Below are 26497 nucleotides of genomic sequence, written 5' to 3' on the forward strand. Positions count from 1 at the left end.
TGAAATCATCCAGTTAAAACTGGGCTGCACAGGAATCCCTACCATGATTCCCTGCTTTGCTGTGAGGGAGGATTCAAGGCTCCTCCTCACAAACCAGCTCTGTGGGAGACCTCCCTGCTCCAGGCAAGGAACAGGTTTCCCATGCTTTAAAATCTCATTTGAGGGGCGGTTTGGCACAATCCAATTCCATTTCCTTCATCACACTTGCACGGAGGGACAGGGTTTTAATGAGACTGGGATGGAAGCAGCTCCTGCCCCCTAACCCCAGGCAAAGGGGGAAGCACTGAGAGCCAAAGGGGATCCAGGAGAGCTGGAGAGGGTCTTGGGACATGGGACAGGACCCAGGGAATGGCTTCTCACTGCCAGAGGAATGGGGTATTGGGGAAATCACCCAGTTCCAAGCTCCCAAACACTCAGAGGCTTTGTAGCAGGAGATATTCACAGCTACGAGGGGTGTCATTCACTGGCAAAATAAAGGTTGATCAGGGAATAAAACTATAAAAACTGGAACAATAACAATACAGCTGTGTTTGAGAGGCCCAGGAAAGGTAGGAACTGAGGAATTCCCAGCCTGGGAGCTGCCACCTGACAGGAGCCTCAATAATTTGGCCATCCCTGAACACCACAGGCGTGCGAGAGTCTCTCTCACTAATGAAGTGATTAATATTAAAATCCCTCTCCTGAAACACCTGAAGCTGAATCAGACTTTGCTGCACTCTGAGTGGCTCCAGTGAAACTCCAGCAGTGGGCAGGACTTCCTTCAGGGAAAGGCTGCCAAACCCACAGCGACGTGAAGATTCAAGGATATTTTATGTGCACATCAACCCCAGCTGAGCTAAAACCACCACTGAACAGAAACTAAATCTACTTTATAAAGTGTCTTTTCCTCATAAATGCAAAGTGTGCCCCATCCCTGGCAGGGTGCAGGGCTTGGAGCAGCCTGGGACAGTGGGAGGTGTCCCTGCCATGGCAGGGGTGGCACTGGATCATCCTTAAGGTCTCTTCCAGCCCAATTCAACCCCAAATGTCCCAGCAATGCTCACTGGGAAGCTCCTCCTCCCTGGGCCATGGAGTGTCCTGAGCTTTTCTCTCTGTTAAACCTTGAAGGGTTAAAACCAAGCAGTTGAAGCTGAAGTTGTGCAGAAGCTGAGAGGCTCCTCTGTGTGGGGCTTTGGCCACCCATTTTTCCCCTTCCTGACACAGGATGCAACATTTTCATCCCAAAATTAACTGAGGGGGCTGGCAGAGGAACAAGCCCATCCCACCCCAGCTCCAAAACACCCAGCTGAGAGCACCCAGGCACTGACACCATGCTGGTGGGATTAACCAGGGGAATCACTGCTGCCACCACAGCACAGCCACAGCCCTGCTTCACAGAGATGTTTTTCTTTTTTCCAAGAGAAAGCGCTCCAAGACAGCGGCTCAAGCAGAAAATGTGCAAGTGTGACCTACATAGGGGGGAGAGCTGAGGAGCAGCAGCTGCAGGAAGAGATCCAGCCCAAAGGTTCAACACAACGAGATTGAACTGACTGAAAGCCCCTCACCCAGAGGGACAGGGCAGGTTCACCTTCCCCTGCAGCCAGAGCAGCTGCACAGCCCAGGGACACGGGCAGGAGCTGCCTTCAGAGGCTCTCCAAGGTATTTATCTCCATTAAAAAGCCTCTCCCTCTATTAAATCAGCACTTGAGGAGCGCTGGGCTGATAAGCAGCCAGAGGGGTTTTGTTTTGATGCATGAGGCTTGGAGCTGGTCCAAATCCTCCAGCACCTTTCCCTGCCCAGGCTGTGCAGGGGAAAGCTGTGGACACAGCCAGGGCTCAGTGCAGGATGGGCTGGGGAGGGCAGGGAGCAGCTCTGGGCTGAGCCTGGCTGACACCCTGCCCGCTGCTGCTGCTGCTGAGGAGCTGCTTCCCAGCCCTGACACGGGACAGGCACAGGACAGCTCCAGGGAACGGCTGCTGGCACCCCAAGGTGTGCTCCTGCCCCCTGGGAACAGGCTCCACAGGCTCTGGGAGTCTGGAATGGTTGGGGTTGGAAGGGACCCTAAAGCTGATCCCATCCCACCCCTGCCATGGGCAGGGATATTCCAACAGCAAACCCACCTTCCCTCCCCCTGCCCAGGCAAGCAGTGTGAATAATTAACCACAACAACTCACTGAGCCTGTGTCTGGGGAAGGAGAGGCACAGTTTCCACTTCACTGGCACCCAGCATTTCTGTTCCTGCCCCTCCCTCCAGAGCCAGAGCCAGCCCTGCTTGGGGCACCATTCCCAGGGGCACCATTCACAGACTCCTGAGAGGCATGTAGGAGACACTGGAACATCTCTGGGGAACTGCTGCTGTCCCCATTCCACAGAAAGGATCCTGCCCCCAGCATCCCCAGGAGAGCTCAGCCCTCAGGAGGGGAGGGGAGGGCAGTGCTGGCTGTTCCAGAGGAGCCACTGTCCTGGGGTCACTCTGATTGACTGCTTGGATTAGATCCTTCCCTGCATCCAGGAATTCTGTAATGTGTCAGGTATTTACTGCTTCTGTTCACTACTCCAGCCCCAAACAGCCCAACTGCAGCAGAGGGAGCCCAAGGTGGTGTCACTGTTCCTGTGTCACCAACCACCCTGACAGCTCCCATCCCAAATTACACCGGTGTCACTGTTCCTGTGTCACAACCACCCTGACAGCTCCCATCCCAAATTACACCGGTGTCACTGTTCCTGTGTCACCAACCACCCTGACAGCTCCCATCCCAAATTACACCGGTGTCACTGTTCCTGTGTCTCCAACCACCCTGACAGCTCCCATCCCAAATTACAGCCTGCTTGCAAGGATCAGCTCCAGCCCCTTTCACCACCCCTGACTTGGATTTCCTCTCATCCCACTGCTCCCTGCCCCTCCCCAGCAAGCTCTGCACATCTGATGGAGAAATGGGAAGCACTGACAGCTGACAGGGAATATTTACCTAAAGGAACTGAGCTCAAAATCCTTTTCTGTACCCAAAAAGCCCCTGGAATCATCACCAGTCCAATATGGAAGCAAACAGCATCCAGCAACTCAATTTAAACCCACAAATAATGAAATGCTCAGCAGCTGAAAAAACCCCAAGCCTAAAATTCCTGACAAAGTCTTTTTTTTTGAGTATTTCAACCACTGACAGAAAATGAGGTAAAATCTATCAGGGAAAAGTTATTAAAGTTGCTAATCCAGCTGTGGTGGGAAGTGCATCCTGCCCTCCTCATTCCACTTCTGCCTTAGGTGAGAAATTATTTACCAGCTGAAAATCCCACCTGAAGGAAGAGTTAACAATGACAGCTGCTAATTCCCAGCTATCTCTTCCTCCAAGGATTTCCAGAAGTTTCTCCCATTCCACACCATGGGTATCACCAGAACCAGGAGTTCTCATCCCACTGATCACCAGCCCAGAGCTTGAAGGGAAATCAATGCAGGGCCCAAAGTGGTACCACGGGAAGGAACTGGGAATTTGATTTCCTATTGCAATGACAAGGGGCAGCTTTTCACAGTGAAATCGGAACTCAACTCTGCTTTCCTATTCTAAAAGTTTTCATTCCAGGGCAAAGGAATAAATAAGCTCAGGGAAAATGAATTCTATGGTCCAGCAGAGCCAGGCACAGCCATGCCAAGGAGAAGTGGGTGACCCTTGGCTGGAGTTGGTCTCCAGGTGGCTCCAGCACTGGAGATGTTCTCCACCACCACATCCAGACTGACACCTGAGCTAAAAACCAGACTTCTGGGAAAATCCTCACTTTTAACTCTTAGGTAAGAGCTTGACTTTACTGCTCCTGCCCTGAGCAGGGATTTAGCCTCCTCTCTTCCCTCTCCAATGCCATCTCAGATCCTTCCCTCCCTTTGCTTCCCACCATCCCTGCAGCTGCTGCTGAGCTCAGAACCTGTCAGGGATCAGCACTGAGCACCAAGGTGAGGTCTGCAGTGAAACCTGGCAGGTCTTCCCAGCCCAGCTGCTCCATGGTGCCCCTGGATCAGCCTCAGGGGTTTGGGGGGTTCTCCTCCCCACCCCTGGCAGTGTCCCAGGCCAGGCTGGACATTGGGGCTTGGAGCACCTGGGACAGGGAAGGTGTCCCTGCCATGGCAGGGGTGGCACTGGGTGATTTTCAAGGTCCAACCCAAACCATTGCAGGACTCCATGATCTCCTCACACTCACCAAATTTTGGGATCTCCACAAAGGCTGCAGGAGACTTGGGGGCAGATCCACTGAGGGAACTCACACCCACAGGTGTGGGGTGACCAAGCTGAAGTTCACCAGTTTCCCATTTCCTCTCCATGCTCCCAAGCTGGAGTAACTCTGTTGTGCAGCCAAAGAGCTCTGGCACCCCTGGGCTTTCCTAACCCCAGGAATTCCTAACAAACTTCCTCTGGAGAACCCAAGGCAAGGAGCCTCCTCTGCTTTCTAGGCAAGGCCAGCTGGGCTCTGGCTGGGGACACAGGGGGGTTGCTCCAAGCTTCGAGTGGGCCTCAAGTTCTTCCCTTTACAAGAGCATCAAAGCAGAGAAGTGTCAGAGGAGGGGAGGGCAGATCCTGGTCCTGGGGGCCAGGAATGAGATGGCACTCCAGCTCTGGATGCTGCTGGGAGCCAGCAGAGCTGAGCCTCAGCCAGGGGAGGTGCTGCTGGGAAAGTCAATCTATTGAGCAGCTTTAATCAAACCTGGAAGGGGGACGTTGTGACTAATGAACACACCCCATTGCCTGTCCCTGCTCTGGGACTGCAGAGCCTGGAGGGCCCCGAGGGGCTGCAGGAACACAGGGCTGTGTCAGCCTGGGGAGCTCTCAGCCCCCAGTGAACAAACACTCCAACCAATTAACAAATGCTTTAACCTTGTCCCAGTCCCCACAGCTGTGTGTGGATGTGCCAGGGCTCCCTCTTTCCCTCTGTTCTCATTTGTTTTCCCTTCCCAGGTTATTCCTTCATGTGAGCAGCCCTGAGCTGTGCACAGCCCACAACAGGCTCAGATGTTAAATCTGAGTCTAAAACCACACCCTGTTTTATCACACTCCCAATCTAATTCCAGCAAAATGAAAACCAGCTCCCAAAAAACCCCAGGGATTTTTGTCCACAGTAAACCCAGGAACTCCCTGAGCCCGAAAAGCAGAGTGAGCCTGAGCCCCACCAGACCCCAGAACTCTGCCCCTGCTGAGGGAACCCACTCTGATTACCCTGCAGATCCACTTGGATTAGATCCTTCCCTGGATCAGACATTTTCCTGCTCACCTGCAGATCCTGCTGTTTTCCTGGGCCCTTCTGCTCCCTCCCAAACCAAACACTTTTTGTCTCAAGAGGAAAACCCAAGTTCCTGCAGCTTCTTGTTGCCATGTTCTGTGTGGACTATGACACCCAAACTTTGCAGCTTCTTCAGCAGCTGCCTATGAAAAATCTTCCCAAATATTTTTGGCTAATAACTGATCAGGCTTTCTTCTGGAGCAGGTTTTGGTAAGCTCCTCCTTGGCTGTATCCAGTCCCACAGCCAGATTCCTACATGCCAGGCACCATTATTTGATTTTAAATCACCATTTCAATGACCTTTAGCAAGTAAAAGCTGCCAATTCACATCTCACCTGATCACCCCAGGCTCTGGAATCAGCAGTAGCCAACCCTCAGCAGGACAGGGCCCTGCCAGCAGGACAGACTGCACTGCAGACTTCCAGGTGACCCCTCTGACCCTCCCTGGCACCAAACCATCCAGGCAGGACCCAGGAACCCCTCACAGCCAGGTCTCCTGCCAAAGAAGGTCCTTAAGGAGCTCCTGCTGCTCCTCCCAGTCCTTTCCCTGAATTACTGCACATTTGGTGTGCCATGAACTGGAGAACTGGAGGAGTGATTGTTTTTGAAGGAGCATCTGCTCAGATCACCCATTATAAAACAAGTCTAGGGAAATACAAATAACCTAAAAATGCCTGGAAGTGCTTGGGGCAGCTTCATATTTCACATTTCACTTTACTTTAGAGCCTGACTGTCCCAGGCAGGGAACTCCCAGCCCTGCTGGACAATCTGCTCTGGGGCTGGTGAGTCCCTGAAGGAGAAAAGTGTTTTCCTGTGGCTGGAAGGAATTTCTGCTGCTGGTGCCCACTGCCTCCCACCCTGCCACTCCCCCACTCCTGATCTTTGGGGTTCCCCCCTCCATAAAACACCTCCTTCCCCACATCTGGAATGGGAGCTGTGCAAGGCTCATCTTCGCAGCAGCAAACTGTGTGTGACAGTGGCACCAGTACAAACCAGTAACCCAGCCCTGCCCTGGCAGCCCCTGTCCCTCTGGGCTCCCTGCTCAGGCTCAGGGCAGCAACTCCCTGCTCCCGGCTCTTACCTGGCTGAGGTGGGTGAGGAGGTGGCATCTGGTGGTGCATCATGGGGTAGGGCGGGGGCTGCTGGTGGGGCAGCAGCCCCGGGTGTGCTGGTGCCCCCAGGGGGGTGATGCCAGGCCCGCTGGGGTGCTGCTGGTGGGGCTGCTGGGGGTTCTGGCTGTGCTGCTGCTCCATTTGCTGGCGAGCCCTCAGCTCGGCGTACTTGAGCTGCTCCATGTGGAAGTTCTGCCTCTCAGTGAGCAGCTGCTGCCTCTGCTGCTCCAGCTGTGCCAGGGAAGGACAGATCTGAGTTAGCAATGGAGCATTTCAAACATCTCCTGCCTCTGCTGCTCCAGCTGTGCCAGGGAAGGACAGATCTGAGTTAGCAATGGAGCATTTCAAACATCTCCTGCCTCTGCTGCTCCAGCTGTGCCAGGACAGAGGGCAGAGGTTAGCAATGATCCATTTCCAGCTGTGCTGCTGCCTCTGCTGTTCCAGCTGTGCCAGGACAGAGGGCAGAGGTTAATAATGATCTATTTCCAGCTGTGCTGCTGCCTCTGCTGTTCCAGTTGTGCCAGGGCAGAGGGCAGAGGTTAATAATGATCCATTTCCAGCTGTGCTGCTGCCTCTGCTGCTCCAGCTGTGCCAGGACAGAGGGCAGAGGTTAGCAATGATCCATTTCCAGCTGTGCTGCTGCCTCTGCTGCTCCAGCTGTGCCAGGACAGAGGGCAGAGGTTAGCAATGATCCATTTCCAGCTGTGCTGCTGCCTCTGCTGTTCCAGCTGTGCCAGGACAGAGGGCAGAGGTTAATAATGATCTATTTCCAGCTGTGCTGCTGCCTCAGCTGTTCCAGTTGTGCCAGGGCAGAGGGCACAGCTGAGTTACCAAATATGCATTTCAAACATCTCCTGCCTCTGCTGTGCCAGGACAGGACAGAGGGCAGAGCTGAGTTAGCAATGGTGCATCTCCAACATGCTCCTGCCCATCAGTGAGTTGGGTTGGAAGAAGCCTCTCATCCCAACCCCACCAAACCCAAAGGAGCTGCTGCCCTGTGGATGTTTGCAGCAGGTTCTGGGAAAGGCTCTGCAGCTTTTTCTAGCCGGGACACATGAACTCACCTTGTTCTGTCCTAAAAGCTCTCAGCAGCACAGCTCGTTACTCACTGAGCTCTGCACTGAGAGCTCAGCCCTGGCACAGCTCTGGGAGAAACTGGGGGTTTTCCTCTCCATTTCTGCATGTTGGGATGAGAGAGAGCAGGAACCTCAGGGGATTTTCTAGGGAAGCCTGAAGCAGAAGGTGTGGGCAGCTGCAGGAGCTCAGGGATCACAGGCAGGATCCTTCTCCATCCTCTGAATGCAGGAATTGGATGTCACAGCAGCCAGACACAGATTTGCACTATTAAAAGTTTTATGTAAAAAACTCATGTAATTTAGGCCGATTAACATCAAATAGGTTGCTTTGATTAATTGTGAAGTCACACAGAGAGTGAGACCTGAGCAACCTGGCCTAGGGAACGTGCCCCTGCCCTGGGTGGAGCTGGATGATCCAGAAGATCCTTCCAACCCAAACCAGTCTGAGATTCCATGAAAAGACAAAAAAAGCGACAGAAAGCATTTCCTACCACGGGGCATTTGTGTGATGGGGCAGGCTCCGGCGAAGGAAGTGATGTTTGACTTATTTCAGGAACACTGAGCCATCACTCCCACATTATGACATTAATACAAACAACAATCCAGTGTTACATGCACGGACAGCCAGCCCGGGGCTGCGTGACTGGGGTACAAACACTGCAGCAGCCCTTTCAGGTAGGCTGCACAGCTCAGCTGAAAGCAGGTTGCCAAGGAGACTCTCACCTAGCAGGAGCTCTCCAAAACTCCCCGAGCGGGGCTGGCAGCCAGGGCAGGGCAGGCAGCTCACAGAGGCGCCTTTGAGCAGCCCCAGCTGGGCCGAGCTCATGAATTAACCATGAGCAGGCCAGGGAGCCCTCCCGGCCACAATGGCATCCTTCACGCTGCCCTGGCTCCTTTCTGCTCTCATCTGCTCAGGGAAGCTCCCCATAAACCCTCCCCACCGGGGAAATGGGGTGTGTGGGGAAACATTCCCGAGGTGGCAGACAGCTGGGAGAGGAATTCCTGCAAATGACCCCAAACAAAGGCTCAGGCAGCACTGTTTTGTTCCTTTGAGACCCTTCTGCGGCCCTGCTTTGCTCTCTTCGTGGCACCCCATCCCGTTACAGTTTAAAAGAGCCTTTACAAGGATGCCCAAACAGCAGCCAGTGCCTGAAAATTCACATTGGAGGAGGAAAAGCAGGGAAAACGTCCCTTCTACACAGTCCCTGTGCTTGGGATGAGGAAAGACAGAGGAAAAAAGGCACAGAAAGACAAGTTACAATGTGAGCTGGCACTAAAGCTGAGCCAGCTTAAGCCTGGGCTCTAGTGCAGACCCAAAGCCCCGGTTCTGCAGCAGGCTCTGTCCCACATCTCCAGCACAGAGCTTCCTTTCAGGGCAATTTCCCCATGGAAAGGGGGCTCAGGCCTTGGCAGGGGCTGCCCAGGGTAGTTTAGAGTGCCCATCCCTGCAGGTGCCCAAGGATGGAGGTGGCACTGAGTGCTCTGGGCTGGGGACAAGGTGGGCACAAGTGTCGCAGACATCTTTTATGAGAAATCCTTTCCTTAGGATTTTTCCTCCTGAGAAGCTGGGAGGCCTCAGGAACAAAATGTGAACATTGATTATCTGCTGCTGTGGGATGCAACAGGTGCGTCTGGGATTGGTCCGTGTGGTTGTTTCTAATTAATGGCCAATCACAGTCAGCTGGCTCGGACAGAGAGCCGAGCCACAAACCTTTGTTATCATTCTTTGCTATTCTATTCTTAACCAGCCTTCTGATGAAACCTTTTCTTCTATTCTTTTAGTATAGTTTTAATGTAATATATATCATAAAATAATAAATCAAGCCTTTGAAGCATGGAGTCAGATCCTCATCTCTTCCCTCACCCAAGAACCCCTGTGAACACCATCTCACACAGGCTGGACTCCATGGGCTGGGAGGGCTTTTCCAACCTCAGGGATTCAGGAATTCCTCCCTGGACAGAACCAGCAAAGCTTCAGGTGCCAGTAGAAATTGTGGTGGGCAATGTTCCACCAACAATGCCCTGGATTCCCACACTCAGCAGTGGCACTGCTGACACTGCTGAGCTCCAACACAAACACAATAAATGAGTTGTGCCTGAGATGTTACACCCTGCAGGCTGCAGCACTGGCTCCTGCCAGCACCCCCAGCCCTGCTCCCTCCCTGCCAGGAAAGCCAGGGCAGCAGGAGTGACAGGCCCAGGGTGCAGTGGCAGCAAGGAGGCTTTGCTGCTTTAATTATTCCACTAAATACCCACAATGACAGGTGAAAAGAGCGAATTTAACCACCAGGAAGCCAAGGGGAAAATCTGTATGCACATTTTTAAAAAGGGAAATGTCATATGCCTCAAAAGGGAGGAAAAAAACCCTCCCTGTCACTAATGGAATATATCCCCCAAAGAAAGAATCTGCAGGGAACCTTTCCAAAAGAGCTGGGTCCATTTCCTGAGCTGCCACTCAAACACAGACTGAAACACTGGAGGATGTGGAGCAATCCAGAAATTCCTGCTGACAGCCTGCTCCAAGAGGAGGCCGCATCTTGTCAGACTCCATCAGTGTGATTAGGGGAACTCTGCATTGGAGAAGGTTCTGCATGGCTGTGGCCATGGCATCAGGCCTGGCAGGGCTCAGGGAGTGCCTGCAGGATGCTCCTGCTCACCTGGCTTAGTTTTGGGTGCTGTGAGGGGCAGGAGCTGGACCTGGTGCCCTTTCCATGAATGCCAAATGGGGCTGTAATTCCATTAAATTCACACAGAAGGGCAAGTGCAGAAATTCCCTGCAATTATGAATCAATATAAGCCAGTCTGAATCTTCAACCCATCCATAGTAACTGTCTGCTCACAACAATGAGGCAGCTACACACAGAAAGAGAAATTAAAACTGATAAAAATGAGATTTTGATTAAAAAAAATGAGATTTGGAGTGATCTTTCAAGCAGCTGCAGAGGAAACACTTCTCCAAAGCCTCTGGCACTGCATGTGACACAAGTGCTGGTAATTCCTGAGTAATCCAGGCCCAGACAGCTCCTCTCCATGTCCTGACCTCACTCCCTTCCCCTCTCCTGAAGCTGCTAATGGACCAGAGAAGCGCTGGATGGAGCAGGGCTCAAGTGCCACTGTGGGAGGGAATGGTGGGCTCCAGCTGAAGGACACAAAGGAGAGGGGAGGGGCTGCTGCTGTTCCAGGTGCTGGCACACAGAACTTGCAGGGAGAAGCTGATCCCCAGTTTCACTTACTGCCTCCTTCTCCCGGTCCATGATGGTTTCCAGCTCCTCAAAGTGGCGAAGCTTTATCTCCAGCTTCTTCATCTGGGTCTCCACCAGCAGGGCCACCAGGGACTTGATCTTCCTCTCCTCCACAGCTGCCAGGTGCTGGGGATGAAACACAGGGGGTGTTGTGTGACCCTGGGCACAGGAAGGGGCTGGGAGGGAGGGAACCTGCCAGCTCCAGCCATCCTGCTCCCCTGCTGGCAGGAAACAGGGAATTCAATCATAAATCTTATGCCGGGAACCAGAGGCCCTTGAAGATGATTAATCAAATAAAAGGTGGGAAGGTTTCATACAAGAGGTGTGGAGGATGCTCAGAGCTTTCCCATTCCAGTGGGATGCAAAGGAGGGAGAAGGAAGGGATTTGTCAGAGGAGTCAGCTGAGGGTCACCCAAAAAGCTCCCAGCAGGACACACACAGGAGCCTGTGACCCAGAACGACCCCAAACCAGGGAGGTGGCACTGCCACGTCCTTGCCATTAAAATAGATTTCTCTCAAGCAGAAGGCAAACTGATTTTTATAAAGATTAGCTTCGTGCCATTTATATCCACACATAAATAACAGCAGAGATCTGTGCATCTATATCTGATGCATGAGGCAGCCATGGAAGGGTTTCACACCCTCAGAGTGTGACAAGGGTGCTCATGGTGCCTCTCCCTGTTCCTGTTAAACCTGAGCTCAGCAGGAGAAGCCCCTGAGTGCAGACTGGGGGGCTGTGTGCTCGCAGATGTGTCACAGGACACAGCCCAGGGCTGGGGGAGCAGGAACAAGGAGAAGCTGGAAACAAGGAGAAGCTGGAAACAAGGAGAAGCTGGAGCTCATCCAGCTCCAGCTGCAAACAGACCCTGCTGAGGGAGCCGGGCCCCAAAGTGGGACAAACACAGACTGGGGGAAAGCAGCATCAGAAACCTCCCTGGAACCCTGAGCACAATCTGAATTCCTCAAACCCATGTGACACCGTGCCACTGACAGTGTTCACCTCCTGACCCAGCAGCAGTGAGGGAGGGCTCAGTAAATGTGGGCAAATGCACTCCTGACTCTCCAAAGTGAATTTCAAATCAGGTTTGAGAGAACCACGGTGACCCCAAACCTTCCAACACCACATCCCAGAGAAATTCCAGCAGCTGTTCCAAAACTGACCAAAGTGCTGCACACAAAATAATGAAACCAAGCTGACAGAACAGGAAATTTCACATTAAATAGCACTGTTTAGGAAAATTAACTCATTTGTATGAAAATTCAGAGTGAGGGAATCACCTGGGGATACACAGCCCTCTACCAAACATTTCACTCTGTTTCACATGTGCAATTTTAATAATGAAATGGGATGAACACCTGATCAAAGCATGTGATTAGGCAAAGGACAGGTCTCCAAAAACACCTTGGAAAGGAAATTATCCCTGAAGCTTTTCCTAGACAGACTCAAAGAGGCTCAGCCTGGCAGTACCCAGGGCTTCCATGGGCAAAGGACAAATCCCTGCAGCTGAGGAAAACCAGGAACACAAATTCAGAGGTAATCTGAAATGTCTGATAAACCCATCACTGCACCAGCCTGGAGTCAGAAATGAGCAACTGATCCTAAAGGGCTTTTCCAACCTAAATGATTGTACAAAAAAGAATCATGGAATGCATGAATGTTTTGGGCTGGAAGGGACCTTGAGGACCATCCAGTGCCACCCCTGCCGTGGCAGGGACACCTCCCTCTGTCCCAGGTGCCCCAAGCCCTGTCCAGCCTGGCCTGGGCACTGCCAGGGATCCAGGGGCAGCCCCAGCTGCTCTGGGAATTCCATCCCAGCCAGGAATTCCCAATTCCCAATGTCCCACCCATCCCTGCCCTCTGGCAGTGGGAGCCATTCCCTGTGTGCTGTTCCTCCATCCCTTGTCCCCCTTGTCCCCAGTCCCTCTGCAGCTCTCCTGGAGCCCCACGGGGATCAGCAGCTCCCAGGAATGGTCTCTCCAGTGCCAGGCACCTCCACAGGGATTTGGGGAGGCCACGAGATCAGTGTTTGTCAGAGGTGAAACTGGGACCAGGACAGCTCTGGGAAGGGAAGAGATGGACCAAGAGCAGGAGCCATCAGGGATACTTCTGCACAGAAAGGAAACCCAGCTCACATTGGGTGTCCATTGAGAGGAAAATGAGCAGAAATGCTTCAATTCTAATACTCTTTGTTCAGAAACCAGTATCTGTGCAAACATTTCAGTTGTTGGTCTGTGTGAAATGCAGAGTCTCACCCTGAACATTCATGTTCACCATTCCTCAAACAGCACAACTCAACTTCTGGAAGCCACTGATCCCAAAAGAAAAAAATAAACCCAAAAAACCAATAACAAGGAAAAAAACCCCAAACAAACAAACCCCCCCTTTCAATCCCTTGTCTTTAATCCTCATTGCAATCCCTTGTCTTCAACCCCCATCTTCACTCAGATTCCATCTGCAATATTGCTCTGATATGAAATCCTTAGGATAACAGCTTTTCACATGAGCAGGCCCAGGGTTTATGATGAAAAGTTTAATTTCTCCCTCAGCCACAGACCACCCAAAGCTCCAATATTGTCTGGCTTTTTAAGGGAGTGGGAAGAGAAATCCCTGCAGAACCTGAATTCTATCTGAAGTGTCAGCCTCCTAATTACGATACATTACTCCCTGCAATGGGAAGCTGAAGCTCTTCCAGAACATCATTACTGCCATAATGAAAAGTGCCATCAGCCAGGCCCTGCTCCCTCCAACTCTCATCTCCAGAAAAATGGAGCAATGGCGCAGCAGTTCATCTTCACTTGGAGCAAGGGGCCTTCCATAAAACACAGGTTAAACCTCATGTCTCCTCACACAGACACAGTTTTCCCAACTTGTCTGAGGATATCTGTGGGTCTGATGAACTGAGAGCCACTCTGGGCTCTGCACTTCACCAAAACACTGAACATCAGCTGTGCTGCAGTTGGGGATTTGAATGGACAGGGAGCTGTCTGCCATGTGGGGTTTCACAGCCTGCTTTGAAAGGTAAGAACTGAAACATCCTCCATCTCCTGGGTCAGAAGGAGGGACTGCACAGCACATCACCCACCAGCCTGGGGGATGCAGCTGGGGAAGAAGTCTGAACTTAAAGAGTCAAAGATCAGAGTGGAAAAGTTAATAGAACACACAACACCTCATTCAATCCACAGAAATCCATCAGGAATAAACAGCACCCAAGCCTTGCTCTTGGTTTTATAAAGCAGGTGCAATGTGATACTGAATCCAAGAGTGATTAAAAAACCCAAATTAAAACTTGAATCCAGAGGGATTTGTAAAGAGAAAACAGATTTGAGAAAGATACTCTAAAAGCAATGAAAGCAGTGTGGCTCCTGCAAAAGGAAAGGCAAGACAACGTGCAATTAGTAATTACAGGGTAAAGAAAAGCTGATTCAACACAGCTCATTAGAGACCACACACAAACAGGATTTAAGGGGACACACCAACGTGCCTTTAACACAACACAGGATCATTAAGGTGCCTGAAAGCTGCAGTGCCAGGAGTGAACATCCCCCTGTGTCTGCCCCAGGGGTTTGTGTGGAGCCCTGGGGCAGCAGGAGAGGCCATCAGAGGGTTTGTGCCCCCCAGCACCACCCAGACCCTCATTAGGGATTATTCCTTAGGGATGCTCAACCAGTTCATAATCACCCAGGAGCTGCTTAATTACCCCTGTTCATTATCTCCCCGAGGGGCTGAGGCAGGAGCGACGCAGGCAGCGCTGGTGCTCCTGTGAGGGCTCAGGGATCAGAGGGTGAGCCCTGGGAGCCTGGAGCACTGCAGGCTGTCCCTGCAGGCCCAGGCTGCTGGCACAGCACCAACCTTGGCTTTGGTGGCAGCAGAGGCCAGGGCAGCAGCTGCAGCTGTGGCCACGTTTCCTTCCGAGATCTCGTGCTCCACTTTCTTCTTGCCAGCCTCAGCCTCTTTGTCCTTGCTGCCATCAACGTTCTCCTTGTTCTCCTCTGCCTCCTTTTCCTCTGCAAGACACCCAGCCCAGGCTGTTACACGTGTTCCCGGGGTGGCACCACACTAATTAGTCAGGCACTAATTAACTCGTCCCCATCCAAATGCTGACAGGGAGCCCCAGTTTGAGAGGATCTGATCCAACAAATGGGGCAACATTAAATGCTTTTCATTCCCATCCTCTCAGTTCAGCACCTGCCATCGGCTCCCCCTCATCATTTCCACATCAACTCCATCAAATCCAAGCACTCCTTATTCTACATGGGGCTAAAATCCTGAATCCTGGATTGCAGGAAAAAAAGCAATATATCCATTCCCATCCCTGGAGTGCCCAAGGCCAGGCTGGGCAGGGCTGGAAGCACCCTGGGACAGTGGAAGGTGTCCCTGCCACAGCAGAGGTGGCACTGGATGATCCTTACAGTCCCTTCCCATCCAAACAATTCCACCATGACTTTAGGAGACACAGGGGATATGACAAAAAGAATAAGGTTTTATGTAGATGTTATTACTCCTCAGCCTGTCAAAATCCAGGCTCTGCATCACTACCCAGGGAAACTGAGCTGAAATATTAACTTCCAAGGGGAGAAGTGAGCAGAGAATCCCAGAATGGTTGAGTTGGAAGGGACCTTAAAGCCCATCCAGTGCCACCAGAGACACCTTCCCCTGTCCCAGGCTGCTCCCAGCCCTGTCCAACCTTAAATACCTCCAGCAGTTCCACTCACTTCCTTGCATCCAAAATGCTCAGATGTTGTGGAATTTGGGCAAACCCCTCCCTTGCTATGGCCCACAGGCACTTGGGGGCTGCAGCTCCTTCCCCATGCCCAGGGCTGGGGAGCTCAGGGAGGGATTTGGTGCCCGAGCTCTGCAGGGAGGCTCAGGGGAACCTCTGTGGGCACAGAGCACCAAAGGGGAAGGGGAAGGGGAAGGTTCCCAGCTGGGCTGGGCTCTCCAAGCCCTCTGGGGAGGAGCTGGGCAGCAGGGACAGCTCTCCTCACCTGTCTTGGGCTCTGCAGGCCCCTCGCCCTCGGGCTCCTTGTCCACGCTGCGCTCGCTCTCCCCTTCCGGAACCTTCTCCCCTTCCTCAGGCTCGCTCTCGGCTTTGCTCTCCACCTGAGGGGATGGCAGTGGGGGACGGGGGCAGGGAGAGGAGATTCTCACTGTTAACTCTGGGCATGGCCTTCCCGTGAATTCCTTACCACACTGGAAGGGGCTACATTTTACAAAGGCTGCTGCCTGAGCCAAATTTGACAGACAAACCCAAAATGTGAATAAAAGTAAATGTAAACTGGGCCAAGAACAGTGACCCAGGCCAAGCTGGGTTACTCTGTGGGCACAAAAACTCCTGAACTGGGATGTCTGGGAACATGCAGATTTCCAAGCCCTGAGTGAGTGCTCCCCACTTTTCTCTTCCCAAATGTCCCTGCTGATCAGGGAGGCAGAACTACCTGAAAACAGAGTGGGAAATAACCCCAAGGCTGCACTGATCAGCCCCAATTAGTCTGAACTCATCTGGTGAAGGAGGCAACAAGAAATATCTCCTGTTGCTGCAGACTCCAGAAAAAAAAATCTCCATTTATTTGTCAGGAATGCAGCAGGAATTAAACAATAAATAAACAAAAATTTAAAAATTTAATTTACATATATAATTAAAATATTCATTTTATTAAAATACATATTAAATGTAATTATATTAATACATGAACAAATAAAATACTAATAATTTAAATTTAGAGCAATTTAGCAGTAACTAAACTGGTATTCTGGAATTGCTGGTTCAATCCCAGCTCATGTCTGAAACCCCCACTGCAGTGTGAGGTGCCTGTCTGTGGACACAGCTTATGAAAAAGCCACAAACATGTTCTTGTGGTCATTACCAACAGGCTGAAGGATAATGATAATCAGTGATCTTTATGGGCAGGGTGTATCACATCCATGCCCAAGGGCCAGCCCAGAATTGCTGTGGGGAGGATTCTCCCGGAGCAGCTCAGCCGGAGGCCCCTCAGGCAGAAAGGGCAGTGAAATAACTGAGGGTGTTTCAAAGGCAGCATGTCCTGTCTGGGGCAGGCATTGGCCCAGAGCCCTGTCCCAGAGCCCCCCAGGTCAGGGTGCCCCCACTGCAGCTCCAATCCCAGTTCCCACAGCATCCCCTGTCCCCAGTCCCTTCCAGAACCCCCCCTGCTCCCTCCCTGCTGTCACTCCACACCCCAGCTCTGAGCTGGAGCTCTGGGGAGGCTGGGAACTGTCCCTGTGGGGACACAGACTGTCACAGCTGTCACCTGTGCCACAGGCACCCCAAAACTCCTGGATCCAGGGTCTGAGTGCCAGGAGCAGACACAGCCCGTCACAGCTGTCACCTGTGCCACAGGCACTCCAAAACTCCTGGATCCAGGATTTAAGGGCCAGGAGCAGACACAGACTGTCACAGCTGCACCTGTGCCACAGGCACCCCAAACTCCTGGATCCAGGGTTTGAGTGCCAGGAGCAGACACAGACTGTCACAGCTGTCACCTGTGCCACAGGCACCCCAAAACTCCTGGATCCAGGGTTTGAGTGCCAGGAGCAGACACAGACTGTCACAGCTGTCACCTGTGCCACAGGCACCCCAAAACTCCTGGATCCAGGGTCTGATGCCAGGAGCCTCCTGCCAGCAGCCCCAAACTCACCTTCTCTGCTGGCTGCCCCTCTGCCTCTGTTTCCATCTTCTCCTCCTCAGCTCCATCTGAGAAACAAACAGGGAGGGTTTAGGGTTTAGGATGGTCCCCCACAGCCATTCTCTATTCTGGGCTAACTAAAACCTGCTGCTCTCCAGCAGTGGCTTCAGCAAAGGGGCAGCACAGAACTGCCACAGCCCAGGCTGCTCCAACCCTGCCCTGGGGCACTTCCACCCCCCCCAGCCCTAAACCAGACCAGATAAAGCCCAACTGGTGTTGAAGTGAGACCAACACGAGAACAGAAGAAGGAATAATAAAGATGATGGTTAAGGAGTCTCTGTTCCAGGTGCTGGATGGGTGCACCTCATAGCAGGAGAGCTGGGAGAGCATCCTGTGTTCAGGACACAGCCCTTGGAAATTCATTTATTGCTTTATAAAACATGGATTTAAAATGTTCCTGTAATGACAGCTGGTTCTAGAGATCAGGGGATAACAACCAGCCATGGAAACACCATGGAGGTGCCTGCATAATGTTCTAGAATCTAGAATATTTTGTGAGACTGTTTAGAAGTTCAAGAAATCCTAATTTATCCACAGCTCTGCAGGACAAACAAGAGGAAGCTCATGGTCCTGGTCAAGGATTTCACAATTTATCTAGAGGCATTAAAGGAGCTTATTTAGATCCTGGACTGGGGTGATGCAGAACTGCTGGTGACAAGCCCTGATCCATCTCTAAGCTTCTGAAGACATCAGCTGGTGCTGGGGGTTCATTTTCAGTAATCCTCATTTTCCTGCTAATTCCTGTGTGCTACACTGAGAAAAACAAGGTACAAAGTGTTCTTCTTGAACAGCAACAGCTCTGTAGAGAAATTTTTACACAAGTCCCTTCCATATATAAGAAAAACCAACTAAAATGTCTGACTGAAGGGTAATGGTTTTCCTCTTGGCCTATTTTAAGATGATAAACCCCCTTATCTGAACTATCTGCCACCATAATTCAATTTAGGGAGGCTGGGGACGTTCTCCCTCACAGGTTTTATCTCAGAGTAAGGATTTAGTGACCCAATAATGTCACAGGGAAAATCTCGATTAGATTTTGTCAGACAGCTCTTTCAAGCCTAGGAGCAGAGTTCCAGACTGGGCTGGAAAGTGTCATTCCTCCAGGAAAGGGAAGGGCTCACAAAGAAAGCTGGATTCAATCCTTTGAGACAAAAAAGGGGAGACAAAGCACAGAACACTCTGAGTGTGCCCAGCCAGGTGGAACTCAAAAAAATACTGCATAGAAATACCTAAATTTAGGTGTTATTATTCTTGGGTGGGGAGGATCATTGAGATCATCCAGTGCCACCCTGCCATGGCACGGACACCTCCCACTGTCCTGGGGTGCCACAAGCCCCTCCAATCTGCCCTGGGACACTCCAGGGATCCAGGGGAGCTGCGGAGGGACTGATGCTGCTGCTGCTGCTGTGGAGAAATGCACAGCATCCCAGATCCCTGAGCATCAGGTGCACCCTGTGCCTGATCCCCTCCTTGTCCCCAGCCCAGAGCTCTGAGTGCCACCTCCAGGAATTCCTGGGACACCTCCAGGGATGGGCACTGCAAACCCCCCTGGGCAGTTCCAAGGCCTGACCACCCTTCCCACGGGGAGATTCCTCCTGGTGTCCTCCCCTGGCCCAGCCTGAGGCTGTTTGCTCTGTCCGTGTTCCCTGGGAGCAGAGCCTCACCCCCCCTTCAGGCTGTCCCCTCCTGTCAGGTAGGATCTCCAAACAAACAGGACATCCCACAAAGACAAACTGCTTCCCAGCCACTCTTCAGAGAGGATTTTCTCAAGGAAAAGCACACAGAGCATCTCCAAGTGCCCTCAGATACTCCTGGATGCCAGGACACACTGATGGACACCACTCAAACCCAGGTGCACCTTCCCAAGTCCAGGGTCACCTGGAAGGAAGGGATGTGTGACACCAAGATTATTCCAACATCCTGATCATTCCAACATCCTCCCTCCTGTGGTCCTGGCTGCAGCAGCACATGTGAGGTTGAAATGAGGCTGACAGCTTCACACGGGTTGTGGTCAATGGGTTTTGAAAAGCGTTTTCCTGCATCAGCTGCAGAGCCCTGACAGGCAGTGACAGCAGCTCCCAGGGCCACCAGGTCCCAGGGTGGGACACACGGGACAAGAGCTTCAGTTATCCATTGTCAGTCTGGGGGAAATGAGTTTGCCTGGCTGGCAGCAGGTTTGGCTCTAAATCACAGGCTGCTCAAAGGATCCCAGGGTCACTGAGGTTGGAAAAGACCTCCAGGACCATGGAGGCCAAGCTGTGCCTGATCCCCACCTTGTCCCCAGCCCAGAGCACTGAGTGCCACCTCTGGGACTCCACCACCTCCCTGGGCAGCCCCTTCTGATATTTAACACCCTCTCCATGAAGAATTCCTCAAAACAGTAGAGTCTGGTAAAACTTATTCCCTAATTCCAAAATGCAAGGATGACACAAAGCCCCAAACATGCCTGACCTGCACAGCCATGGCAGAATTGCCTCTGGCGCTGGCACAGACACAAACACAACTGCACTGATTTTCCTGAGTGATCTAATGAGCTAAATGAAAATACATCCCAGAGGAATCGATCAGCCTGGGACAAAGGGGAAGGCTTGACTTTAAGGAAAGAGCTCCTGAAATCCCTTTCCCTGCCCCAAAGATGGGGACTCTCTTCAGCAGAGTTGATACTGCACCTTGCAGGATGTGGGAATCAGGGGTCAGAGAATCCCAGAACCATTAAAGCTGGAATTCACCTCTGAGACCATGGAGTCCACCCTGTGCCAGTGCCCACCCTGTCCCCAGCCCTGAGCACTCAGTGTCACCCAGCCCTTCCTGGGACACCTCCAGGGATGGGCACTGCAAACCTCCCTGGGCAGCCCCTGCCAATATTTAACAACCTTTCCATGAAGGAATTGCTGCTGATGTCCCTGAGCCTCCCCTGGCCCATCCTGAGGCTGCTCCCTCTCCTCCTGACCCTGTTCCCTGAATGAAAGGACATTTCTTAGGTCAGGAAGAGGCAGATGGTTGTGAGCAACCCCAGGACAGCTCTCAAGAGGAAAAATCCACTGGGAGATGAGGAATCATCACCTCCCCAAGCCCCTCTTTCCACCTGAACCAGCAGCTGTTCTGTTTCTATGGAATTTTATTCTGTTTTTCATATTACCTCCAAGAACACTGAGCCCTTTTTACTAACTCAGAGCTGAGTTCTGCCCAAGCCAGTGACTGTACAGAGAACTCAAATGGCCTTCAGGTCAGCAGGGAAACCTGTGAAACATCTCCCTGCTAAGAGCTCCCTGTGTTACCAGAGAGATGCAGGAGCAGCAGATCTGGAACCTCTGCTGCAGCGAGAGGAGCAAACAAAGCTCTGCAAACAGCAGTGGAGTCACCTGCCTGAGCTGCAGCTCTGCCAACAGTTTAAGATGCCCTCCAGACAGCCCAGACTCCTCTGCTCTCACTGAGGCAACACAGCCTGTCACAGCCAGGCTGGGACATGAATATTTAATTGAGAGGAAATCCACGATAGCTGAGGAAACATCCCAGCCCTGGCTATGATAATGATGCTGTTATCTAAACCATCATTTACATTTCCCACCATAAATCAGGGCTGCACAGCCAGCAGAGCTCCTGCCTCACACAGCCTGGGGGCTCAGCAACAGGGGGGCTCCAGGGCAAGCCTGGGGAGCTGGGAATGCCACAGCAGCTCCTGTGAGAGCCACAGGATTCAGCAGGAGAGGAGTGATGGGCTCAACCGCTGGGGGTGCAGACCCAGCCCTTGGGACACACTCAAAGCTATACTATTATTATATTATAACATTAGTACTATATTATATTATTATAATTATTATTATATTATTAGCACTCTGGAATCTATTGGTTTAGAAATGTTTCCATCACCCTGGAGAGCAGCAGAGGAATCTCCCTGCCAAACATGACTAAATAACTGTGTGTGCGTGCCCTCCTTGTGTGTGGTTTTCTAGTGTGTGTGTGTTTGGGAATGACTCAAACCTGTGCCCAAAACGGTGAATTTAACCTTCCCCAGCACCATTTACAGGTGATGAGATGCAGGAAATCAAACTGCAGTCCCTCACTCAGTGGCACAGAGCTGAGCGAGGCCCCCAGGATGGTGTCAGGGGAAATTCCTGTGGGACTGAGACCTGAAATGCTCAGGTAGCTCCAGCACAGCCCCTGCAGAGGCTGCCCTGAAAAATCACTGTCATTAACCATGGAAAGACATCAACAAAGATTTCCTAGAAATCATTAACCACCACAGGTGTGCTGGATATTCCCCTTCTCTGGAGCTTAATCCCAGCCCAAAGAGGGGATCCTCCTTTGCTCCTTTGCCCAAAGAGGGGATCCTCCCTTGCTCCCCTCTGGCCATTGTCACTGACACAGCTGCAGAGCAGCCCCAGTCATTCCTTCCACAGCCTGCACTGGGGCAGGACTCAAAGCTCTTGGTATTTATTGGTATTTACTGTGGGGGACTGTTCTAAAACCTTGGAGCAGATTGTGCAGAGCAGCTGTGGCTGCCCCTGGATCCCTGGCAGTGCCCAAGGCCAGGCTGGACAGGGCATGGGGCACCCTGGGACAGTGGGAGGTGTCCCTGCCATGGCAGGGGAGGCACTGGGTGGGCTTTAGGGTCCTTCCAACCCAAACCTTTCTGTGCCCCTACGAAAGCAGGAGACAGAGCCCACCACACTCACCACAGCATCTGAACCACTCCAGTCTCCTCCTAACTCCACTATAGCCTCACTTTATCAACTTAAAAGGAATTAGCACCAGCTCTTAGAAAACCTAACAATGAAGACTTAGAAGAGGAGATTCTTGGGTATTAACTTAAGCTCCTCCAATCTGTTCCAGTCATTTTCCCTTTTCACATTCCATATTGACTATAATTCACTGATATGAAATAGTTTTAAAATTATTATGGAGCTCTGATATAATTTTACTTTTGAAATATATCAACTAATGAACTTTAATTCTAGTACGGAACCTTAGGCAGATAGCTGCATTGCAGCCACGGTTGCATTTAAATACAAAACCAGCATTCTGTGGTTCCATTACAGAATGGATGGAGGGACAGGACACAGGGAATGGCTTTGAAGAGAAAGAGGGCAGGGTTAGACTGGATATTGGGAAAGAATTGTTCCCTGGGAGGGTGGGGAGGGACTGGAACAGATTTCCCAGAGCAGCTGTGGTGCCCCTGGATCCCTGGCAGTGCCCAGGCCAGGCTGGACGGGGCTCACCTGGGACACTGGGAGGTGTCCCTGCCATGCAGGGCTGGCACTGGATGGTCCCCGAGGTCCCTTCCAGCCCAGCACCCTTTCATTCCATGCCAACATAACAGCCAGTGGGCTTTCATTCCCACCTCGAAGCCCCAGCAGGTGTTCCCAGCCCTGCCCAGCTCTGGGGTACAAACCTCAGCGTCCGAGCACAGCCCCAGCCCGTGGCACAACCTGTGCACGGACACTGGGGGTCCCTGTGCCCAGCTCTGGGGGGTGGGAGGCACCACAGCTTGCTGAGTGACCCAGTTCACTCGGGCTGAGCAGCTCCCCCAGGGAGAGCCATCTGCTCCTGCCCTAATTTACTCCATTAGTCACAGCCCAGCACAAATCGCATTAACGCCGCGGGGCCGGGCCCAGCTCCCCTCACTGCTCACCCAGAGCTGCTGGGCTGGCACTGCCCGGGGAGCCCCAGAGCCACTGACGGGCACCTCACACCCCCTGCCAGCCTGGGCCCACACAAAAGGGCCAATCTGCCCTGGGAGCCCCAGAGCCACTGACAGGCACCTCACACCCCCTGCCAGCCTGGGCCCACACAGAGGGCCACCAAGGGCCAACCTGCAGCCTGGAAACGGGGAAAAGTCCAAGAGCAAATGTGTTACACATTCAGGACAGGAGGGCACAGCCTCAGGATGGGCCAGGGGAGGCTCAGGGTGCACATCAGCAGGAATTCCTTCATGGAAAGGGTTGTTAAACATTGGAAGGGGCTCCCCAGGGAGGTTTGGAGTCCCAATCCCTGGAGGTGTCCCAGGAAGGGCTGGAGGTGGCACTGAGTGCTCTGGGCTGGGGACAAGGTCGGGACCAGGCACAGCTGGGACTCTGTGGCCTTGGAGGGCTTTTCCAACTGAAATGATTCTTAACAACCCACAGTGACACCTGTACTGGAGGAATACGGGAAAGGGGAACAAAGACTGGAAGAAAAATTTAACTTAAGCTGACCTTATTGTAAAACAGCTATGAAATTAAACTCAGCCCCAGATGGAGTAACACGGAGATTTGGTTTATAGCTGACTTGTAAATAAACCCAAAGCTTGTCCTTCCAGCACAGCTTCAATGCCTGCTGTCAGCTCTGAGGAACAGGAGCAGCAGATGTTCCAGATGTTTCTCTTTCCCTTCCAGCACACAATGCCCACCATCCCAAAGCACCGAGCTGCCTCATGGCAAGTCTGTCCCGCTGAGCGCACAACTGAGATGTGTGACAGAAGGGCTGAGTGGTTTGTTTGCTTCTTTCCTAATTAAAAACTATCTTGGTGATTTAAGTGGCATTTTGCAATCTGATTTACTGGGTAGTTCTGCAATGGCCATTAGGAGCTATAAATAGCAGCCCTCTGAGGGCAGCAGTTGATAAGCGAGGAGCAGCGAGCACAGCCCCTCGTGATGCCATCCCACAGTCTGGCACCTTGCTCGTGTCCCTGCACAGGGTGACAGCAGGGAGCTCTGCAGGGCAGGAGCACATCCCAAACCAGCCTCCCAGTCAGGCTCCATCTCATCCTGCTCAGCTTCACCCAGAGCCAGACGTGCCTGCTCACGTCCAGTCACTGAAATCAACTGTGATAAGCTGAACAAAGCAGGAGCCAACAGGGCTGAGAGAAAGCAGCAGTGACAAGATTGTGGATCTGTAACCAAACGAAGAGCAAAAGCCCTGGGGATGGAGTAAACAGAGTCTGCTCCTCCTGCTGGGCAGAGCCACCAGGGCCAGCAGAGAGGGGCACACACGGCTTCACTTCCCAGGGAGCTGCTCTGACACTCCAGAGCAACCAGGAACCAATCTGCACCAGGTAGGGTTTCAGAGGACAGACTTAACAGCAGAATATTTGCTGAACACCACAGAAATTAAACCAGAGCTTATTAACACACACAGGTAAAGCCCAGCACAATTCTAGCCCAACCACAGCCAGGGCTGGATTATCATGTGCCAGTCCAGCACTCCATCAGAAATGTCTCAGCTGCTGCCTCCACAGTGAGCAGCACACTCAGAGTACCAGATCCACCCTAAAACCCACTGCCCAAACCCCCTTGTTTGCTTTAACACCACAAAGGCAGAAACAAAACTGTAGCTAAATGCACAGTATCATAAGGAGACAACAGATTTGTATTAATAATACAATTAATTGCATTACTTTAGCAGAATTAATACTAAATTTAGTCACTTTAGATTGAAAATCTTGCACAACTTTCTATGCAGAAACTTCATGACTATCATTTTGCCTTGAATTCTCCAACACCCAACCAATGGAATATCCTGCTCTGGTATTTTTGGTCAGCCCACTCTGTGCACCCCAAACCACAGGATTTCCACACAGTGAGAGCAGGAGAACAAACTCCTAGAACTCAAGGTAGCACTGAAGTCCTTGGTTCAGTGTCTGAGTCAATCCTGCTGTGAGCAGAATGAGCCATCCCCTTCTCCCTCCCCACAACTTCCATCTCCTGCTGGAGGAGGAGAATTTGGAGGAGAATTTGGGGTTTCTCAGGAGGGGATGCAGCACTCACCCATCTTCTCAGGCTCCTCGGGGCCCGTGCCTGCAATGCAGCTGCTCTCCAGCCCGTAGGTGGGATCCACCTTCCCAGAGGCTCGAGCTGCTTCCTGCACCTTCTTCACATGGGCCTCCACCAGCTCCAGGGGCACCTCCTCTCTGACCCGGGAGAACTCCTCTGGGGGACACGATACACAAAATGAGACATCCTGGGCCTTCTGCAGCAAATTAAGTCACATTTTCTCTGATCAATGTGCAGGTAAGCCCTGGGACAAAGGGGATTCTCAAATAGCTGAGTTCCTTCCTCTCACACGAGGTGGCTGATTCTGCCTTTCAGGTGTGGTAGAAGAGTCTCTTCCCAATTACACAAAATTGTGTTTTATGTGGAAAAACAAGGCAAAAATTGAGATGAACTATCTTATCGAGTGGACACATCCAACGTCCACTCAAGACTTGGACCTTCTAGAGCAAGATGTCCCTGCCCATTGAAGGAGGTAGAACAGGAGGTCCTTTTAAGGGCCTTCCAACCCAGTCCAGTCTGGGAATTCTAGGATCCCTGGCAAATAATTTCACACAGGCAAAACAGGAAAAAAGCAAGATCCACACTGAATTTACCCAGAGCTGCACTGGTGACAGTGCTCGGAGGAACACAACCACCAGGTACAAACACATCAGGAGCAGTGAGGGCAGAAGACAACACCAGCAATTCCTGGGCTCTCAGTGGCCTTCTGGAGCCACTCCAACTTCACACAGAGTGCCTGGATGTCACCCAGGGCAGCCCCTGCCAGGGCAGGGTCCCTGGGCTGTGCCCAGGGGGGTTTGGGATGCTCCAGAGAGGAGACTCCAGCCCCCCTGGGCAGCTGTCCCAGGCTCTGCCCCTCCATGGACAGAGGCTGTTCCTGCTGCTGGGGTTTGGTTTGTGCCACTGCTCCTGGTGCTGTCACTGAGCAGGGCCTGGCACCTTCTCCTGGCACAGTTTGGGAGATTTGTGTGCATTGATGGGATCCCCTGTGAGCCTGCCCTCGTGCAGGCTGAGCAGGCCCAGCTCCTGCAGCCCCTGCTCATCAGAGATGCCCCAGAGCCCTGAACATCCCTGTGGCCCTGCTGGACCCTCTCCTGCAGCTCCTTGGGCTGAGGAGCCCAGAGCTGGACAGGACCCCCCAGCTGTGCTTGGCCAGGGCAACGTGGCTGCAGATGGGATTTTGGGAAAGCAGAACACAAACCTGGAGAGAGCAGAGCTTCTCCTACATAACTGTACCCCCAACTCCTGTGTTTTACTGCTCACTGAGGAGTCTGCACCCCTGTGGCTGGAGGGGCAGGCACACATAGGGTGGGGGACGTGGGGTGAGCAGGACAACGCAGGGGGCGAGGGACGCGGGGTGAGGGACATGAGG

The 26497-nt window shown here is 52.3% G+C and overlaps 1 protein-coding gene across 1 annotated transcript in view; it reads right to left on the reverse strand.

Moving 5' to 3' along the window:
* Positions 1 to 26497, reverse strand: part of SMARCC1 (SWI/SNF related, matrix associated, actin dependent regulator of chromatin subfamily c member 1) — a 68050-nt gene that overhangs the window by 5473 nt on the left and 36080 nt on the right. The window contains exons 21-26 of the mRNA XM_058809703.1: positions 25120 to 25281; positions 17327 to 17382; positions 15659 to 15773; positions 14523 to 14677; positions 10664 to 10798; positions 6324 to 6585 (exon numbers count right to left, since the gene is read on the reverse strand). Of these exons, the coding sequence (XP_058665686.1) occupies positions 6324 to 6585; positions 10664 to 10798; positions 14523 to 14677; positions 15659 to 15773; positions 17327 to 17382; positions 25120 to 25281 (885 nt within the window). The remainder of the gene's footprint in view (positions 1 to 6323; positions 6586 to 10663; positions 10799 to 14522; positions 14678 to 15658; positions 15774 to 17326; positions 17383 to 25119; positions 25282 to 26497) is intronic.

The sequence above is a fragment of the Ammospiza caudacuta genome, chromosome 1, assembly GCF_027887145.1.
Source record: "Ammospiza caudacuta isolate bAmmCau1 chromosome 1, bAmmCau1.pri, whole genome shotgun sequence".
Lineage (NCBI taxonomy): Eukaryota > Metazoa > Chordata > Aves > Passeriformes > Passerellidae > Ammospiza > Ammospiza caudacuta.